This window comes from Ranitomeya imitator, chromosome 2, assembly GCF_032444005.1.
Source record: "Ranitomeya imitator isolate aRanImi1 chromosome 2, aRanImi1.pri, whole genome shotgun sequence".
NCBI lineage: Eukaryota > Metazoa > Chordata > Amphibia > Anura > Dendrobatidae > Ranitomeya > Ranitomeya imitator.
The window spans coordinates 817776692-817792284 of record NC_091283.1 but is presented as its reverse complement, the minus strand read 5'-3'; the positions used below and the strand labels follow the sequence as shown (position 1 = coordinate 817792284).

General features: G+C 42.5%; 3 protein-coding genes across 4 annotated transcripts in view; 2 read left to right on the top strand and 1 right to left on the bottom strand.

The window, feature by feature from the left end:
- MGMT (O-6-methylguanine-DNA methyltransferase) overlaps positions 1-15593 on the top strand; it is a 545121-nt gene that overhangs the window by 228329 nt on the left and 301199 nt on the right. The window lies entirely within an intron of this gene.
- LOC138665941 (uncharacterized) lies at positions 7372-10631 on the top strand. Its single transcript, XM_069753942.1, has 2 exons — positions 7372-8089; positions 8245-10631. Exons 1-2 carry the CDS (start codon positions 7743-7745, stop codon positions 8828-8830), a joined length of 933 nt encoding a protein of 310 aa, XP_069610043.1. The 5' UTR covers positions 7372-7742; the 3' UTR covers positions 8831-10631.
- LOC138665940 (PHD finger protein rhinoceros-like) lies at positions 10621-13637 on the bottom strand. The gene is made up of 5 exons (XM_069753940.1): positions 13550-13637; positions 13365-13469; positions 13014-13209; positions 12705-12864; positions 10621-11780 (listed from the first exon to the last, which is right to left on the bottom strand). Exons 1-5 carry the CDS (start codon positions 13592-13594, stop codon positions 10676-10678), a joined length of 1611 nt encoding a protein of 536 aa, XP_069610041.1. The 5' UTR covers positions 13595-13637; the 3' UTR covers positions 10621-10675.

Below are 15593 nucleotides of genomic sequence, written 5' to 3'. Positions count from 1 at the left end.
TACATACTTTGAATTAAATAAAAAAAGAAAAGTAATTTATGCCTGGAAAAGCGTTATTGCCGGAGCAAATTTGAATACTCCTCCTGAAATGAAGCCATATTAAAATCTGACGCTTGGATCAATATTGAGTAACCCACGTAATTTAGGCGGCTTTATTTATTTTGCATCTCCGAAAAAAAAAAAAAAAAAAAGAATTCAAACTAATTACATATGATCTTTGATACTATGCGTGGCAATAATGGCATCAGTCTGTGACGAAATTGGGAATTAATAAAGACACTTGGACTATATTAACTGAGTGACGTTTGGTGTCATGAAAACCTTTTTTTGTCTTTTGTTCCATGTTATAAGCTCTGCCGGAATATTATTTTATTGTGGGGGGGGGGATGATAAAAACTTCTATATATCCGTATACTGTAGAATGTATACAAGGGAAAACAATGGTACATGTGAATTTAGCAGAGGAGCATGCTAGGCATTTAAGTCTCCTCATACTGGCATGCCAGACCTAGCATGTCACTCTCCACAAGAGGAAACCTTACCCCTTAGATCCCAGCCTTAGCGTCTCACCTAACCGAATCAGATCTCATCCTTTGTGCTGACGAGGGGCAATACCCCGAAACACCGTGTCTACAAATTGAGACTCTAATTTGGCTTTTATCTTAAGTCTTATTTCAAGGCTCGTTAAAGTATCGATATTGACTGTTCGGATTGCCACTTCCAATGGGTGACACTAAAGTTTAAAGTTCAAGTCCTCGTCCTCTCTGAAGAGAAAATTTGCATATTTTATTTCGAATAGAAAATTGAAAATCGAGAAAGACAACTTTATTATTTTAATAGGCTGCAGTGGCACGTGCTGTCTACATCGGCAGAGCTGCGGAGCCCAGTTATCCAGTGATTGGCTGCAGCGTTGTAGTCTTTATGTCACCACTGAAGCCTGTAAACAATAATAATCGGAGAAGCAGCGAAAAGCTAGTGCTGGCCCCTAGGGAGGGTGAGTATAAGCTCAGTTAGTTAGTTGGAAACCTTTACTAACCTGTGGACAAAAAACCTGAAACTTGAAAACCTCCACCATTGTGGAGATACAAGGCGCTGAAATTACTTATGTAAATTTTCTTATCATTCAACTGGGTGTTTCAATCTTCTGTTACTCTGTACTTTCAACCCACCATAATGCTGACCAATCATAAAAAAATGTCTCACTCACGGTATTTCCTTTTACTAAATGCCCTTTGCATGGGGAATACTAACAGTAGGCCTCATTTACATGTCAGTATTTTTGCATCAGTGTTTGTATGACAAAACCAGGAGTGGAACTTACAGAGAAAAATTATAATTGGAAGACTGACACCTGTTGTGTTTTGGAGACTCACCTGGTTTTGGCATAGAATTACTGATTAAAAATACTGATGTGTGATTGAGGCCTACTACTTAACCCCTTACCGGCATCGGACGTACTATACCGTCCGATGCCGGCTCCCCTGCTTTGATGCAGGGCTCCGCGGTGAGCCCGCACCAAAGCCGGGACATGTCAGCTGTTTTGAACAGCTGACATGTGCCCGTAATAGGCGCGGGCAGAATCGCGATCTGCCCGCACCTATTAACTAGTTAAATGCCGCTGTCAAACGCAGACAGCGGCATTTAACTACCGCTTCCGGCCGGGCGGCCGGAAATGACGTCATCGCCGACCCCCGTCACATGATCGGGGGTCGGCGATGCTTGTATATTGTAACCATAGAGGTCCTTGAGACCTCTATGGTTACTGATTGCCCGTCGCTGTGAGCGCCACCCTGTGGTCGGCGCTCACAGCACACGTGCAATTCTGCTACATAGCAGCGATCAGCAGATCGCTGCTATGTAGCAGAGCCGATCGGGTTGTGCCTGCTTCTAGCCTCTCATGGAGGCTATTGAAGCATGGCAAAAGTTAAAAAAAAAAGTTTAAAAAAATGTGAAAAAAATAAAAAAAACATAAAAGTTTAAATCACCCCCCTTTCGCCCCAATCAAAATAAATCAATAAAAAAAATATCAAATCTACGCATATTTGGTATCGCCGCGCTCAGAATCGCCCGATCTATCAAATAGAAAAAAGTATTAACCTGATCGCTAAACAGCGTAGCGGGAAAAAAACTCGAAACGCCAGAATTACGTGTTTTTGGTCGCCGCGACATTGCATTAAAATGCAATAACGGGCGATCAAAAGAACGTATCTGCACCGAAATGCTATCATTAAAAACGTCATCTCGGCACGCAAAAAATAAGCCCTCAACCGACCCCAGATGATGAAAAATGGAGACGCTACGAGTATCGGAAAATGGTGCAATTTTTTTTTTTTTTTTTTTTTTTTAGCAAAGTTTGGAATTTTTTTTCACCACTTAGATAAAAAATAACCTAGTCATGTTTGGTGTCTATGAACTCGTAATGACCTGGAGAATCATAATAGCAGGTCATTTTTAGCATTTAGTGAACCTAGCAAAAAAGCCAAACAAAAAACCAATGTGGGATTGCACTTTTTTTGCAATTTCACCGCACTTGGAATTTTTTTCCCGTTTTCTAGTACACGACATGCTAAAACCAATGATGTCGTTCAAAAGTACAACTCGTCCCGCAAAAAATAAGCCCTCAAATGGCCAAATTGACGGAAAAATAAAAAAGTTATGGCTCTGGGAAGGAGGGGAGCGAAAAACGAACACGGAAAAACGAAAAATCCCCCGGTCATGAAGGGGTTAACCATAGTAGGTCAGCAGTCCTTGGTCCTCAGCTACTCCCACACTCTGATGCTGCTGTCCACCTACTCTTTCAGAAATTTACTAACAGGAGATCCAAAAGGACGGTGTCAGTGTTGTGACAGTCATGCGCGATCAACTTGGCTTAGTTCTGACATTGTCTATGGGAGTCTCATTTTTGTCTGGATTTTGGGCGTCTCCTTTTTTTTTCTCCCTATGACACTGCCTTTTTATGATTGGGCGGCATGATAGCAGGTTAAAAGTACACGCCCACAAAGCTGTACGAATCAAAACGCATTGTTGAATTATAAGAAAATTATCATATTTGACACCAGCATTTTCGGTGCCCTGTATATATCTATACGACGGCGTGAACACAACATTTTTATCTATATTTCTGCTTCTATGAGCAAATATATACATATTATAAGGGACAATTTGGCAAAGGTGCTCTTTAAAGTTTATTAATATGTTGGTGTTAGTTTGCAATCTTCATTGCAGAATTTAACCTCACTAGTTTTAGCAAAACCGACCTCTACACATAAAGGTTATGATGTTAACTCAATAGATTCATGGCACCTTAGAACAGATAATACTTGTAGTTCAAGTACAGTTCTCCAAATAAATGGAGGTCCGCACTAAGGAACAATAGCATTTTATGTGTGCATTTTATTTATGAAAGTCTCGGGCCAGCAGCTCCGTAACTAAAATGAAGGTATAAACTGCCAGTCTTCTAGAAGATCTATAGGTTGCCAGGAAGTTCTTTGATCAGAAAACTTTAGGGAGTTTTCTTTGCGTTGAAAACTTTCCTTTAGTTATTAAATAGAGCATATGGTTAAATAAGACAATAATACTGGAAATTTGAAAAAAAAAATATTATAAGTACCGTATATCTACTTATTACTTTGTGTCACTTCCCATAAAAGGAGGTTGGAGATCTTTATAAAATGACAAGCATATAAGATATATATTATAGGACCTAGTATTCTCTATACACATGGATGCAGGCTTATGTTAATTCTGAAATCCATGTTGAATAGGTTTATATGTTGAATTTTCAGTGCTTTAAGGGTGTGTTTTGGGGGGCATACATGGCTACTTTCTTCCAAAATCCACTTTACACCTGTCCATGAGTTGTGTGTAGGCTGAGGATGAGCGACAATAACCCACAGCCTGTCTACAAATGGCACTGTTTTGGATGCAAGCAGCACCCCTTTAACGAGGTAGGGTAACCTTGTGATATTGATGACCCATCCAGAGGAACGATCATCAATATCAGATCGGTGAGGGTCCAACATCCGGCACTCCCACTCCCACCGATCTGACATTTTCAGCTCCACTGCCACCAGATGTGTGAAACAAGTGGGTGTGGATCCACTGTATCACTGTCCGGGCTTACCTTGTAGGGGCATAACTAAGTGACTACCTGGGCTTTACTAGAACCTTTGATGGTGAGAATAGGTTTGGACCATTTGTGAAGTTACTAGATGCCACACCATGACAGTCCCTGGATCTGCAGCAAATGACCGAAGGGTCAGAGGCACAACACGAAGCACAGGGGGCACAGACAGAGACGTGGTCAGAAAGTCTGAGTCCGGGGCAAACCGCAGCACAGGATCAAAATGCGAAGTTGGTGTCTGGAGTGGAGAGTTCTAAGCCACGTCAGTAGCAGGAGAAACAAAACAAAAATGCACCTAGACAGGGTACTAGGGAGGAGTTGCAGCAAGGAACCTAAGCTCAGGCAAAGTATGGAGGGAAGAGCTGCCTAATATATCCCCTGACAGGCCAGGGAATCAAAGCTGCAGAATACAGAGGGTTAATTTCCTGAAGAGTCTGATTGTGCCTCCCTATAGTCAGGTGAAGACTCTCCAGCAACAGGACGATGCCACAGTACTCAGAATGCTTCAAGAGGCCGCTCAGCAAGATGGCCTGATACTGGGAGGAGCAGAGTGGAGATGACAGTGAGTAGATGGCGCCCACTAACCATGCGAGTCGGTGGCGTGACAAGATGTAAACAGTGAATGGAGTCAAACAGCACAATTCCATTCACTGTGCAATGACCCTTGCCGAGAAATGCAGCTTAACTTCTCTTCAATTGAATGGGTTGTACACAGAACTCAAGAGTTGATAGGTGAGACAGCATCTGGAGTCTTGTATATTATCTAGTGAAGACAGCAGCAACCTGCTCACATTCGGCCTGTATTACTGGGAGAGACATTACCACAAGAGAAAAATACGAAATGGAGATCAGGCTGCAAACTACATATCAAGAAGTCTGAAAAAGGTGGTGGTAAGGGGAAGATGGCAAACTGAAGCTTATTATGAGCTTGTCCACATTTGGGTCAATTTACTTTAAAGGGAACCTGTCACCCCCAAAATCGAAGGTGAGTTAAGCCCACCAGCATCAGGGGCTTATCTACAGCATTCTGTAATTCTGTAGATAAGCCCCCGATGTATCCTGAAAGATGAGAAAAAGAGGTAAGATTATACTCACCCAGGGGCGGTCCCGCTGCGGTCCGGTTCGATAGGCGTCGCAGTCTGGTGCCTCCCATCTTCTTATGATGACGTCCTCTTCTTGTAGTCACGCTGCAGCGCTCAACATGGCAGACAAAGTAAGCGTGCGCCGGAGCCGCAGCGTGAAGACAAGAAGAGGACGTCATCGTAAGAAGATGGGAGGCCCCAGACCGGAACGGGACCGCCCACCAGGTGAGTATAATCTAACCTCTTTTTCTCATCTTTAAGGATACATCGGGGCTTATCTACAGAATTCCAGAATGCTGTAGATAAGCCCCTGATGCTGGTGGGCTTAGCTCACCTTCGATTTTTGGGGTGTCAGGTTCCCTTTAAATGCATGGGGCTCAAAACCTTTGTGTTGCACTGTCTATTGCTGGCTGCAGAATGAGTTAACAGAGAATCCACTAGTCAACCCGCTACAAGGAACTCATGGGGAGTTTGAAATTCTTTTATCTGCCTTTTGTTCCAAGCTCCTCTCAGATGATTTATGTCCACAGACTTAATCAAAGTTGAATGTGCCAGGAAAAGCAAAATTGTGCAAAATTTTTAATGAAGCCCACTGCAACAATAATTTTTCACCTTTAAAACACATGCATTAATAAGTTAAAAAAGATAATAAATTTACCCCAAAAGTGGACAACCCCTTTACCTACCTCTACCATATGTAAAAACAAATTCCTTTTTTCAATGTTAAAGGGGACTATAGCTTTTAAGTATATAGATATTTATTATCCTTCACTATGTAGTATTTTTTTTTCTTTCGAAAAGTTTGACATTTCCTACCAACTTAGTTTAATCCATAATAATACCGTGGTTAAAACAACAGGAAAGTCATTAAAAGGATGGAGTACCTCATTAATTAAAAATTGAGAAATTGGTCTCTGAGCTGATTCACAAGTATAATTGGGATCCCAGATGAGAAAAATTAACACCTGATCTAGGTAAACGAATAATGTAACCAAGTCTAATATCACCTTCCTTATTATTATCTGTAACAAACACCCTTTATTTTGATTGATATAATTATTCTTTCAGGGCTTGTAATACACTTATGTCATACTCCGTAAAATGGGGACAATCAAGTCAAAATACTGATTAAAATTTGTTTGTTTCGAAAAAAAAGTTGTATTTTTTCCAATGTGGGGTTCAACACAGTCCTTCAGTTCTTGAACTTTTCCGAAACCGGTGACAAAACATAAAGCTCTTTTGTTCATGAATTGTCTGGTATGTCACAGTCACGTTAGCATTTTTGCCCTTTCAAAGTGGGTGAAGGCTGAGTAGAAGGTCGAGACCCTCAAGTGAACACTCTCTTTTTTTCCAGACAGGGCAATTTCCTGGTATTGTTCATTAATTTCTGCCTTTGAAATGCCATGTCAACCCTTTGTAAGAACACGCAATGCCAAGTGTCCCCAGGAAGGCTTCTCACCATGGTCCAGTGCAAGATGAAATTACAGGTGCAGAGAAATGCAAAATTGGAAGTATATCTGATGTTGCAGTCTATGGAAGGCCTTGGTTGGGTTGATGACAGAACAATTCCAATTTTGACAGTTTAATTTACTGTTGCCAGTGGACAAGAGCAAAAGGAGAATACAGGGTTAGGCTCCTGCCCTCGTATAGTGTGTCTCGCATGCCGGGTTGCAAAATCACGACTCCCTCAGCCTGTCGTGCTCAAATGAGACAGTTTTCAGCTGGGAAAATGGAATATATCAGTACATGTAATATTGCCTGACCTCATAAAACAAAGGGGGGAAATTGCAGATTCTGACAGCCATTATGAATACTGTGGCAGCATCTAAACGACTCCAAGCCTGGCTGCAGTACGCGTCTGTAATGGAAAACATAGGCAAGGGAAGTTGACTCGCTATGTGGAGCAAAAATGACTTGTCAGAAATTTGTTCTTAGATGTTAAAAAGGCTGTGGAATTTCCGAGTATGTACACAGAAGAATGTTTTAGCCCGAAGCAGAATCTGAAAATAGCCTGTAAACCGAGGTGGTCTGCCGCATTACTCCTGAATGGCGGACAATGACGTTAAATAGATGCGTATAATGTACCGCAGGATAGCTTTAAAATTGTGGCGGAAACAAGACATCCAGTAGTTCGATTGTAAAAACATTTTTTTTTTCTAAGGCTACGTTCACATTAGCGTCATGCGACGCTGCGTCGCCGACGCAACGCACGACGCATCGGAAACGCACGCAAAAACGCAACTTTTGTGACGCAAGCGTCGGACGCATGCGTCGTAAAACGCAGCGTTTTTGGTGCGTTTTTGGTGCGTTTTTACAAAAACGCAGCGTTTTACGACGCATGCGTTGTCAAACACTGATTAGATCTTTACACACAATTTAGTGTCTAGACACTAGATAACACCACCAATGAATAGAAGAGGGTGGGTCTAGTGTCTAGACAATCGATAATGCCACCAATGGGTAGATGGGGGTGGGTATTAATGTAATAGTGGTATATATACCCCGGCATACATTATTTCCAACCATAGAGCATCAAGATGGATCGTTCCATGGAGAGTATCTACCTCACTTTTCAGCTGGAATTAGCCCTTGCTATAGCTTATGCTTTTGCCTGTCAAGAACAGAGGAAAAGAGACAAACAACGGAGAAGGAGTCGTCGGCGTTTTTGGCTACACCCTATAGTGGAAGTCCGAGAGAGTCGTGGAGTGTACCATTGTCTTTTTGGCGAATTAAATGAGAACCAGGACAAATATTTTGAGTACACCAGGATGTCAAAAGACAGCTTCCGATATCTGCTGCGTCTGGTGGAAGGAGCCATTTCCAGGCAGGACACGCAGCTCCGTAAATCGATTTCCCCTGAGGAACGTCTGCTGGTGACTCTACGGTACGTAATGGAATGTGAAGGATTTATATGTTCTTGCCACTTTTTAAATTAACGTGTTTTTGTTTTTTGGGGTGGGGGATTGTAATTAAAAATGAAAAATTCTTTCATAACAATTAAATTAATTATATTTATTTATTTATTTTTCTTCTTGTCAGTTTCCTGGCTACCGGAGAGACATTGAGATCACTGCATTTCCAGTTTCGGATTGGAGTCTCAACACTGTCGGGTATTATTGCAGACACATGCCGCGCATTGTGGGACAACCTCAGGGAGGAATTTTTACCCATCCCTACAAGAGAATTATGGCATGCCAACGCCCAAAAATTTGAAAAAGTTTGTGATTTCCCTAACTGTATCGGAGCCGTGGATGGCAAGCACATTAGGATTACCAAGCCTTCAAGAAGTGGATCTCTTTTTTATAATTATAAAAAATACTTTTCCACCGTGCTGATGGCAATTGCAGGTGCGGACTGCAGGTTTCTCGCTGTGGACATTGGAGCGTTTGGTCGTGCAAATGATTCACGGACATTTAAGGAGTCTGACATGGGCCGAAGATTATACGAGAACAATTTTAATTTCCCCCATCCACGACCTCTTCCTAACACCGAAGGCCCGGCCCTGCCATTTGTTGTGGTTGGGGATGAGGCTTTTCAAATGTGTGGCAACCTACTTAAACCGTACTCTAGTCGGGGGTTGGACCGCACAAAAAGTATTTTTAATTATAGACTGTCCAGGGCCTGAAGAACTGTGGAGTGCGCCTTTGGCATTCTGGTGTCCAAATGGCGTATCTTAGGATCCGCAATAAATTTGAAAATTGAGACAGTGGATGAGGTGGTGAAGGCGTGTGTGGTTCTACACAATTTTATTATTGATAAAGAGAGAGTCAACGTTGAACTCGATGAACCCATACAAAATCCATTGCCTGATTATCAAGCTCATCCTCTGCGGACAACTTTGGAGATTGCTCATATGAGGGACCAATTTGCTGCATATTTTGTTTCCGATGTTGGCCGTGTTTCTTGGCAAGATCAAATGGTGTAATTCAACGTGTTGTTATGATGTTATGTAAACACTGAGGAGCCCATGTAACCATCATATGTTTGGTTATTAATGTCACCCGATTGTCTAATGCGTTGTGTTTGTTAATAAAGTTTATTGTGCCTTTCCGCCTTTCCGTTTTCACAAAACAAATCTCCCATCCGTTTTTCCATAGTAATTGTAAAAAATCCTATTTTATTGAAAGTAATGATTGTCCCACAAAATTTATGTGAGCACCAGTACCCAAATGGACTGTGACAAAACAATAAAATTTGCAGCCGTGAGTACCATAGTTTTGACGTATAAAACTTCATCGGCTCCCACCTTGTTAACCATAATTAATACTGAAGACTATTTTCATATGGAACCTGGCTTGACAAGGAGGGAAACTATCATGTTTGCAAAACTCTACAGAGTTAACACTATTGTACTCAGGATGGTAGAATTTGTCCAGAGTCAAATAGTGGCGACACTGTGAACATTGCTTCCACCTCACCTGACCAATATTTTAAAGGGAACCAGTCACCTGTATTTTGTGGGACTGGAACACCCCAAAACTCTGCCCATATGAGCCAAAAACAGTCCCACCAAATTCAGGTGACAGGTTCCCTTTAAGGTACATTAATAAAACTATTCTACAACGATAACTACCAGTGATACCACCGGACCGTGATCGTTGTTTATTGGTCGTGTGGTTGATGGAGAGCTGTCACACAGCCAGCTCTCCAGCAACCCAAAAAGAGCAAGTCCCGTGTAATCTGGGAAATGTTATGAAGCGCATGGCCGCACTCACGATGTTTACCATTGTAAATGTAGTTATTAAAAATACAAAACAACATTTTATTACGGTGTGTGACACGTCCATCGCCGTCAGCTTTCCGTACTGTGCCAGCCCTAAACCACAGTACAGCGTTTATTATTAACGGTGTGCTCTGATTTACGGGCGGGAATCACAGTGTAAGTAATTGCGGAAAGATGACGGCGAGGGACGTGGTTGACACCTTTTTTGATTTGTGGGGTATTTTTTAATTTTTATTTGAGTGTTTAAAACACTGCGCTAGTAACCCAATATTACCTATTTTAAAATAAAGACATCGCTTGATCGGTGTCTAACTCGCCGATCCAACAATGACAGCGTGGGTAACAAAAAAAAATCATAATCATTCGTTGACACCCAAAATCTCACAGCAGGGGCTCTATCGTTTTACGATTACAGAAAAGATAACGTTGGTTACACAAATAAACCAACTTTATCTATACTGAAATCGTTGTGTGATGGTACATTTTAAACTTGACATATTGAGCAATGCTGGTTGTGTTTGTAACAGCTGATAGTACAATGAGCGCCAGGCCTATAAAACAATTAATAAAAAAAAAACTAAAAAATATTGTCAGACATTGCACATCAGGTGTTACAAAGACAATATTTGTGTATACGGCGCAAGGTGTCATTTGGTGAAAACTTTATTTGAGACAATAAAAACCAATTTTTTGTAAACCAAATAAATTTTTTATTTTGGGACAGGAAAAAAAATTAGGGACATAACATTACGGGGTACCTACATCCACAACTAAAGGGGATTGATATCCCTCACTTCTGGTGGGTGTGGAAGAGACCGAGGAGGAGGACGAGGAGGAGGAGGACGAGGGGGAGGAAGCAGCAGCATATTCAATGATACTTGACGGGATGCCGACATCCATCCACTGTTGGGATACTTCCAAAGCAGGTGAGGGAGGAGGAGGAGGGACGACGACCAGTGTCCTTGGCTGGCTACTCCGGCTCCGGGTCGACCCAGGCTGTGTTGACGGTGTGCTCCTTGTAGACCCAGGCTGGGTACTGGGTGTGCTCCGTGTAGACCCAGCCTGGGTACTTGGTGTGCTCCGGGTCGACCCAGGCTGTGTTCTGGTGGTAGTTGTGGGAGCAGCCATAGCCAAGGTCGTAGTGCTAGTCGTCGTCGTCTTGGTCTTCTTTTTTTTCCTCCTCTCTCCCTCTGTGTGTGGGTCGGCTTCCCGTCTGTGCCCGTGTGCCCTTGAAGGCCGGTCTTGCTCCGACCTTTGGGGCTCTGTTCTGTGGTGGCGGTGGCGGTGGCGGTGGCCCTCGTCACGCGGACCTCTGTGGTGGTGCTCTGCAGCAGGAGTCGGAGTCATGGCAGCCAGCGATGGTACTGTGGGCGCATTTGTCGCTGACTGCATGACCCGAGCCTGCTGCAGAGCAGTGACATAAAGATTGTTGCAGCCCTGCATGACCGAAATCTGGAGTTCCGGCGTAAGATGTTCAACCATCCCGTTGTGAAGGGCATTAAAAAAATGTTTCGCCGGCCTCGCGAGATCCGTTTCGATGTTTTCAAGACGCCGCTCGATATTTGACATTTTATCGCACAGCGCCTTGAAACCATTCTGAAAGACGGTACTCAAATGTAAAAATTCGGGCATGGGCGCCCTGTCCGAGGCCCGCTGACGCTGTCGGGAAGACCCGAAGGAAGGAGCGACAGAGGCCTCGGCCAGGGGAACATCTGATGGACCGGCTGCCGGTTCGCCAGATTGTGGTGGTGCAGACCTGCTCTCGCTGTGGGATGGCTGCGAGGCTTGAGATGGCGCTTCACAAAGGACCGCTCCAGAGGGTCGGACAGGCTCGCGGGTGCTGCTGTGTGTTCTGTGAAAACATAAGGAAAGCATTAGTATACTAAATATCAAATTTCACAGGCGTCATTAATTAACTTTACCGCCAGGTATCCATTACCGCCATTAATATTAACCTATTTTTAATCTTGACACTGCATATGCACCATCAATATTAAAAAAAACACATTTATTTTATTCCAAATAGTCACCCATGATTGCGATTTAACGCCAGACAATTATGCTTACGTTGGAATTGCCATGACGTCACGGTCATGTGACCGAGACGTCATCACAGGTCCTTTGAGCTGAGCAAGCATGGGAACATAACCTGCCTTGCAGTGGAATGTATGGCGTGTCTATAATATTTTAATTATTTGTGTATAACTAAATTGGGGATACACCTGGATAGGTACTATACTAATCCCCTATGAAATATTGGCTGGGCATGGCCAATCTACTAGCTTTCTGTGTTCTGTATACTTCCGATTTCAGGGACATTACTAGTAAGTCACGCTCACCATTGTAGTAATCCCAGAAGGGAGCTGCTGTGTAAAGTGTGAGAATACCAGAAATGAATATAAATTCGAGGTCAACGAGGCGTGAAAAGTAAAAACAAAATACTTTATTCACTTCAATCAGAAGCAGAGGATGAAACATCTGCACAATACAATAAAAACACTATCTACGTGTTTCAGGTCTGATGTTCCCTGCCACCTGAAACGCGTAGATAGTGTCTATGGTATTGTGCTGATTTTTCATCCTCTGCTTATGATTGAAGAGGATAAAAGTATGTATTTTTTACTTTTCACGCCTCGGTGAACTCACCTTTTTTTTTTTGTTTAAATACTTTGTACTTGCCAAAATAAATGGCTGGGCAATAAGCTAAGTGGCTGGAATGTAGTATGTGAATATGCATGTTGTAAAAACTAGGTGTGTGCATAGGTACTAGACTTACTCTCTGCTTTCAAGGACCGGTCTCAAGAATTGCAGTATACGGTTATACTTGTAAACCGAGGTCCTTGAAGCCGCTGCACCACTACGGGCCTGTCCTTCCTTTTTCAGGCCCCTCTTGAAACGGTCCTTCATGGAGCGCCATCTGGTCCGCAGTTTTCGAACTGTGTATAAATAAATAAAAAAACACAACAAAATTTAGAGAATATATTGACAACGATTACGCAACCGTGTGCAATACCAATAGAAGACATCACAGACGGTTGTGTAATCCTAGCATGATGGGTCACAGCAGCATTTTGGAAATACTTACGAAAACTAGCTTTGACCGTGGGGGAAGCGCTGTCGAAGCCATCCCACAGCAATTGTGCCACCTCTTTCCACATACACCGCAATATGCCCTGGTCCGCGTGCCGGGGGTCACGGCTGTCCCACAACGGGCCCCGTTCCTCTATGGATGCCACCATGGGGTCGATGTTGAGGGGTTCATCCAGGGCCCGTTGTGAAACCTAGAAAAAATGGAAAATATTAATTGTTGCAAGATAAATAAAAGTTGACCCTACCTCCTCCACCGCCACCTACCACACACAACACCACCCCATCCCGCCACCCCCCATACCCGCCCAAAAAAAAAAAAAAAAAAAAAGTTTAAAAAAAAACTTACTCTCCGTCCTGCAACCACAGCTTGGCCCCGTGGTCTCTGCTCCTGCTCCGGTCTCTGCTCCTGCTCCCTCTCTTCCTCCTGGCTCTCCTCCTCACTTGAAGAAGCCTGCAAAATAGTTTACCAAAAAGTTGAGTGACCCATCTACAAATGAAAGCGAATATAGTAATAGTAGATCATGTACTCACCTCACTCCTCAGCGGTGGGGTGCTGGAATCACTGCCGCTGGCCATGACTATTAATTCAATTCTGAAATAAAGAACAAAATAATTGTTCCTATGCTCCTATGCACAATCCAGCAATATAAAAAAAAAAAAAAAAAAAAGGCATTTAAACCACAAACAACATTGCACTCCAACCTAACGCTGAGCAAACAACACTGCCACATTGATTAAATTAAAGAAACAATGGCTGAGACAACCCAATGCCAGATTAAACTAAAGCCTAAAGATAAGATCTACAACAGACCCCATGTTGTAATACCAAAAGTTTTTTTTTTTTTTAAAGTACAGTAATCCACGGAGCAAGAAACCCCAAAAACACAATAGATTTTTGAAAGGAAAAAAATGTAAATATTTAAAAACACCATACTTTACAATAAAACCGACAGGGCCGGAGACAATAGAAGGGCATACAACGCCATACATCACAGCCAGAAACATACAACAATGTCTTTACACAACCACAGTGCAGAACTACACAACTTGCAATAAAAAAATTATTACATGTAAAAGGGCGCATAATCATTCTATGCACTACCATACTTTACAATAAAACCGTCAGGGCCGGAGACTATTAAACGCCATCATATAACGCAATTTTTAAACATCACAACTGAATACAAAAAACACCACCAAACCAAATAATTGAAAATAAAATTCTATCCTGAAAAGAACAATCATCAAGGCCGCAGACACAATGAAACGCCATCCTATACAACGCCATACATCACAACCAGACTAAAAGTACAACAATATCTTTAACCACAGTGCAGAATATAAAACACAACTTGCAAAAATAATTTTAAACCACATGTAGAAAATGCACAGAATCATTGTATACTTACATCTCTGGACAGCGGATAAGTAGAAGTGTTCTGGGATGTGTAGAAGTGTTCTGGTGATGGATTTCTTGCCTCAAGATGCTGCAGTAGAAGTGACAAACAATCCAAACATTTTCTTTATATAGGGGGGATGTTTATCTACTGTTTGCACTGTCTAGACACTGTCTAGACACCTTTTTGTTCAATTTTATGTAACGACGCATGCGTCGTACAACGCACGCACGACGCACACATGCGACGCAAGTGCGTTGTCAATGTGTTTCAATGGAGATTTTAACGCAATGTCGACGCACGAGCGACGCAAGTGCGACGCATGCGTTTTTTAGACGCTCGAAAAATGCAACATTGTCGCGTCTCCGACGCCACCCAGGTGCGGTGAAACGACGCATGCGTCGTGCGTTTTACCGAAAACGCACGACAACGCAACGCATGCGTCCCCAATGTAAAAGATAGGGGCGCATGACGCATGCGTTGCCGTGCGTCGGCGACGCAGCGTCGCATGACGCTAATGTGAACGTAGCCTAAGACAATTCAAAAAAGAGGTGGACAGGCACATCCGATAATAAAAAAATCTTCAAGCTTTTTTCCAAATACATATCTTTAAAAATCCATACAAGGATGATGTGGTACAGGAACCACTCTTACGCCTACTGTCCCCGCGTAGCAAGCTGTATGACTAAGGTCACAGTAACGCGTCAGAGCGGTTCCTGCAGAACATCATCCTTGTATGGATTTTTAAAGATATGTATTTGGAATAAATCTTGAAGATTTTTTTATTATTGGATGTGCCTGTCATCTCTTTATGCATTGGTTAGTTCTCGTTGGCCAGCACTCCGGAAAATAAAGACCGTTGTTTCCTAAAATGGTGAGTACGATGGAAATTTTCTCTTCCTGTTTTATGGAGTAAAAGATTTTAATAATTCAGAAATTCTGGAAATCTAATGACTTAGTCGTTACCTAAAATGTTTTAGGTCAGATTTTAGCTAGTACTCTAAAAGAAAGTGTCATCAATAGGAGCTGCGGCAACTGGTTTAGGTTTTGAACGTCCATGTAGGACTATGCTTCACCTGATACAAGATTTAGGCACAGGGTGGTTTCACATTTGCGTTTTTTTGCGTTTTTCCGGTAAAAAACGCAAAAAACGCATGCGTTTTTTTCCCTATACTTAA

Excerpts from the sequence above, each read along its gene's own strand:
- LOC138665941 (XM_069753942.1), top strand. The coding sequence starts at position 7,743 with ATGGATCGTTCCATGGAGAGTATCTACCTCACTTTTCAGCTGGAATTA. Across the intron at positions 8,090-8,244 it reads CGTCTGCTGGTGACTCTACG|TTTCCTGGCTACCGGAGAGA; the intron begins GTACGTAATGGA and ends TCTTCTTGTCAG.
- LOC138665940 (XM_069753940.1), bottom strand. The coding sequence starts at position 13,594 with ATGGCCAGCGGCAGTGATTCCAGCACCCCACCGCTGAGGAGTGAG. Across the intron at positions 13,470-13,549 it reads CCCCACCGCTGAGGAGTGAG|GCTTCTTCAAGTGAGGAGGA; the intron begins GTGAGTACATGA and ends ACTATTTTGCAG. Across the intron at positions 11,781-12,704 it reads CCGGTCCTTGAAAGCAGAGA|AACACACAGCAGCACCCGCG; the intron begins GTAAGTCTAGTA and ends ATGTTTTCACAG.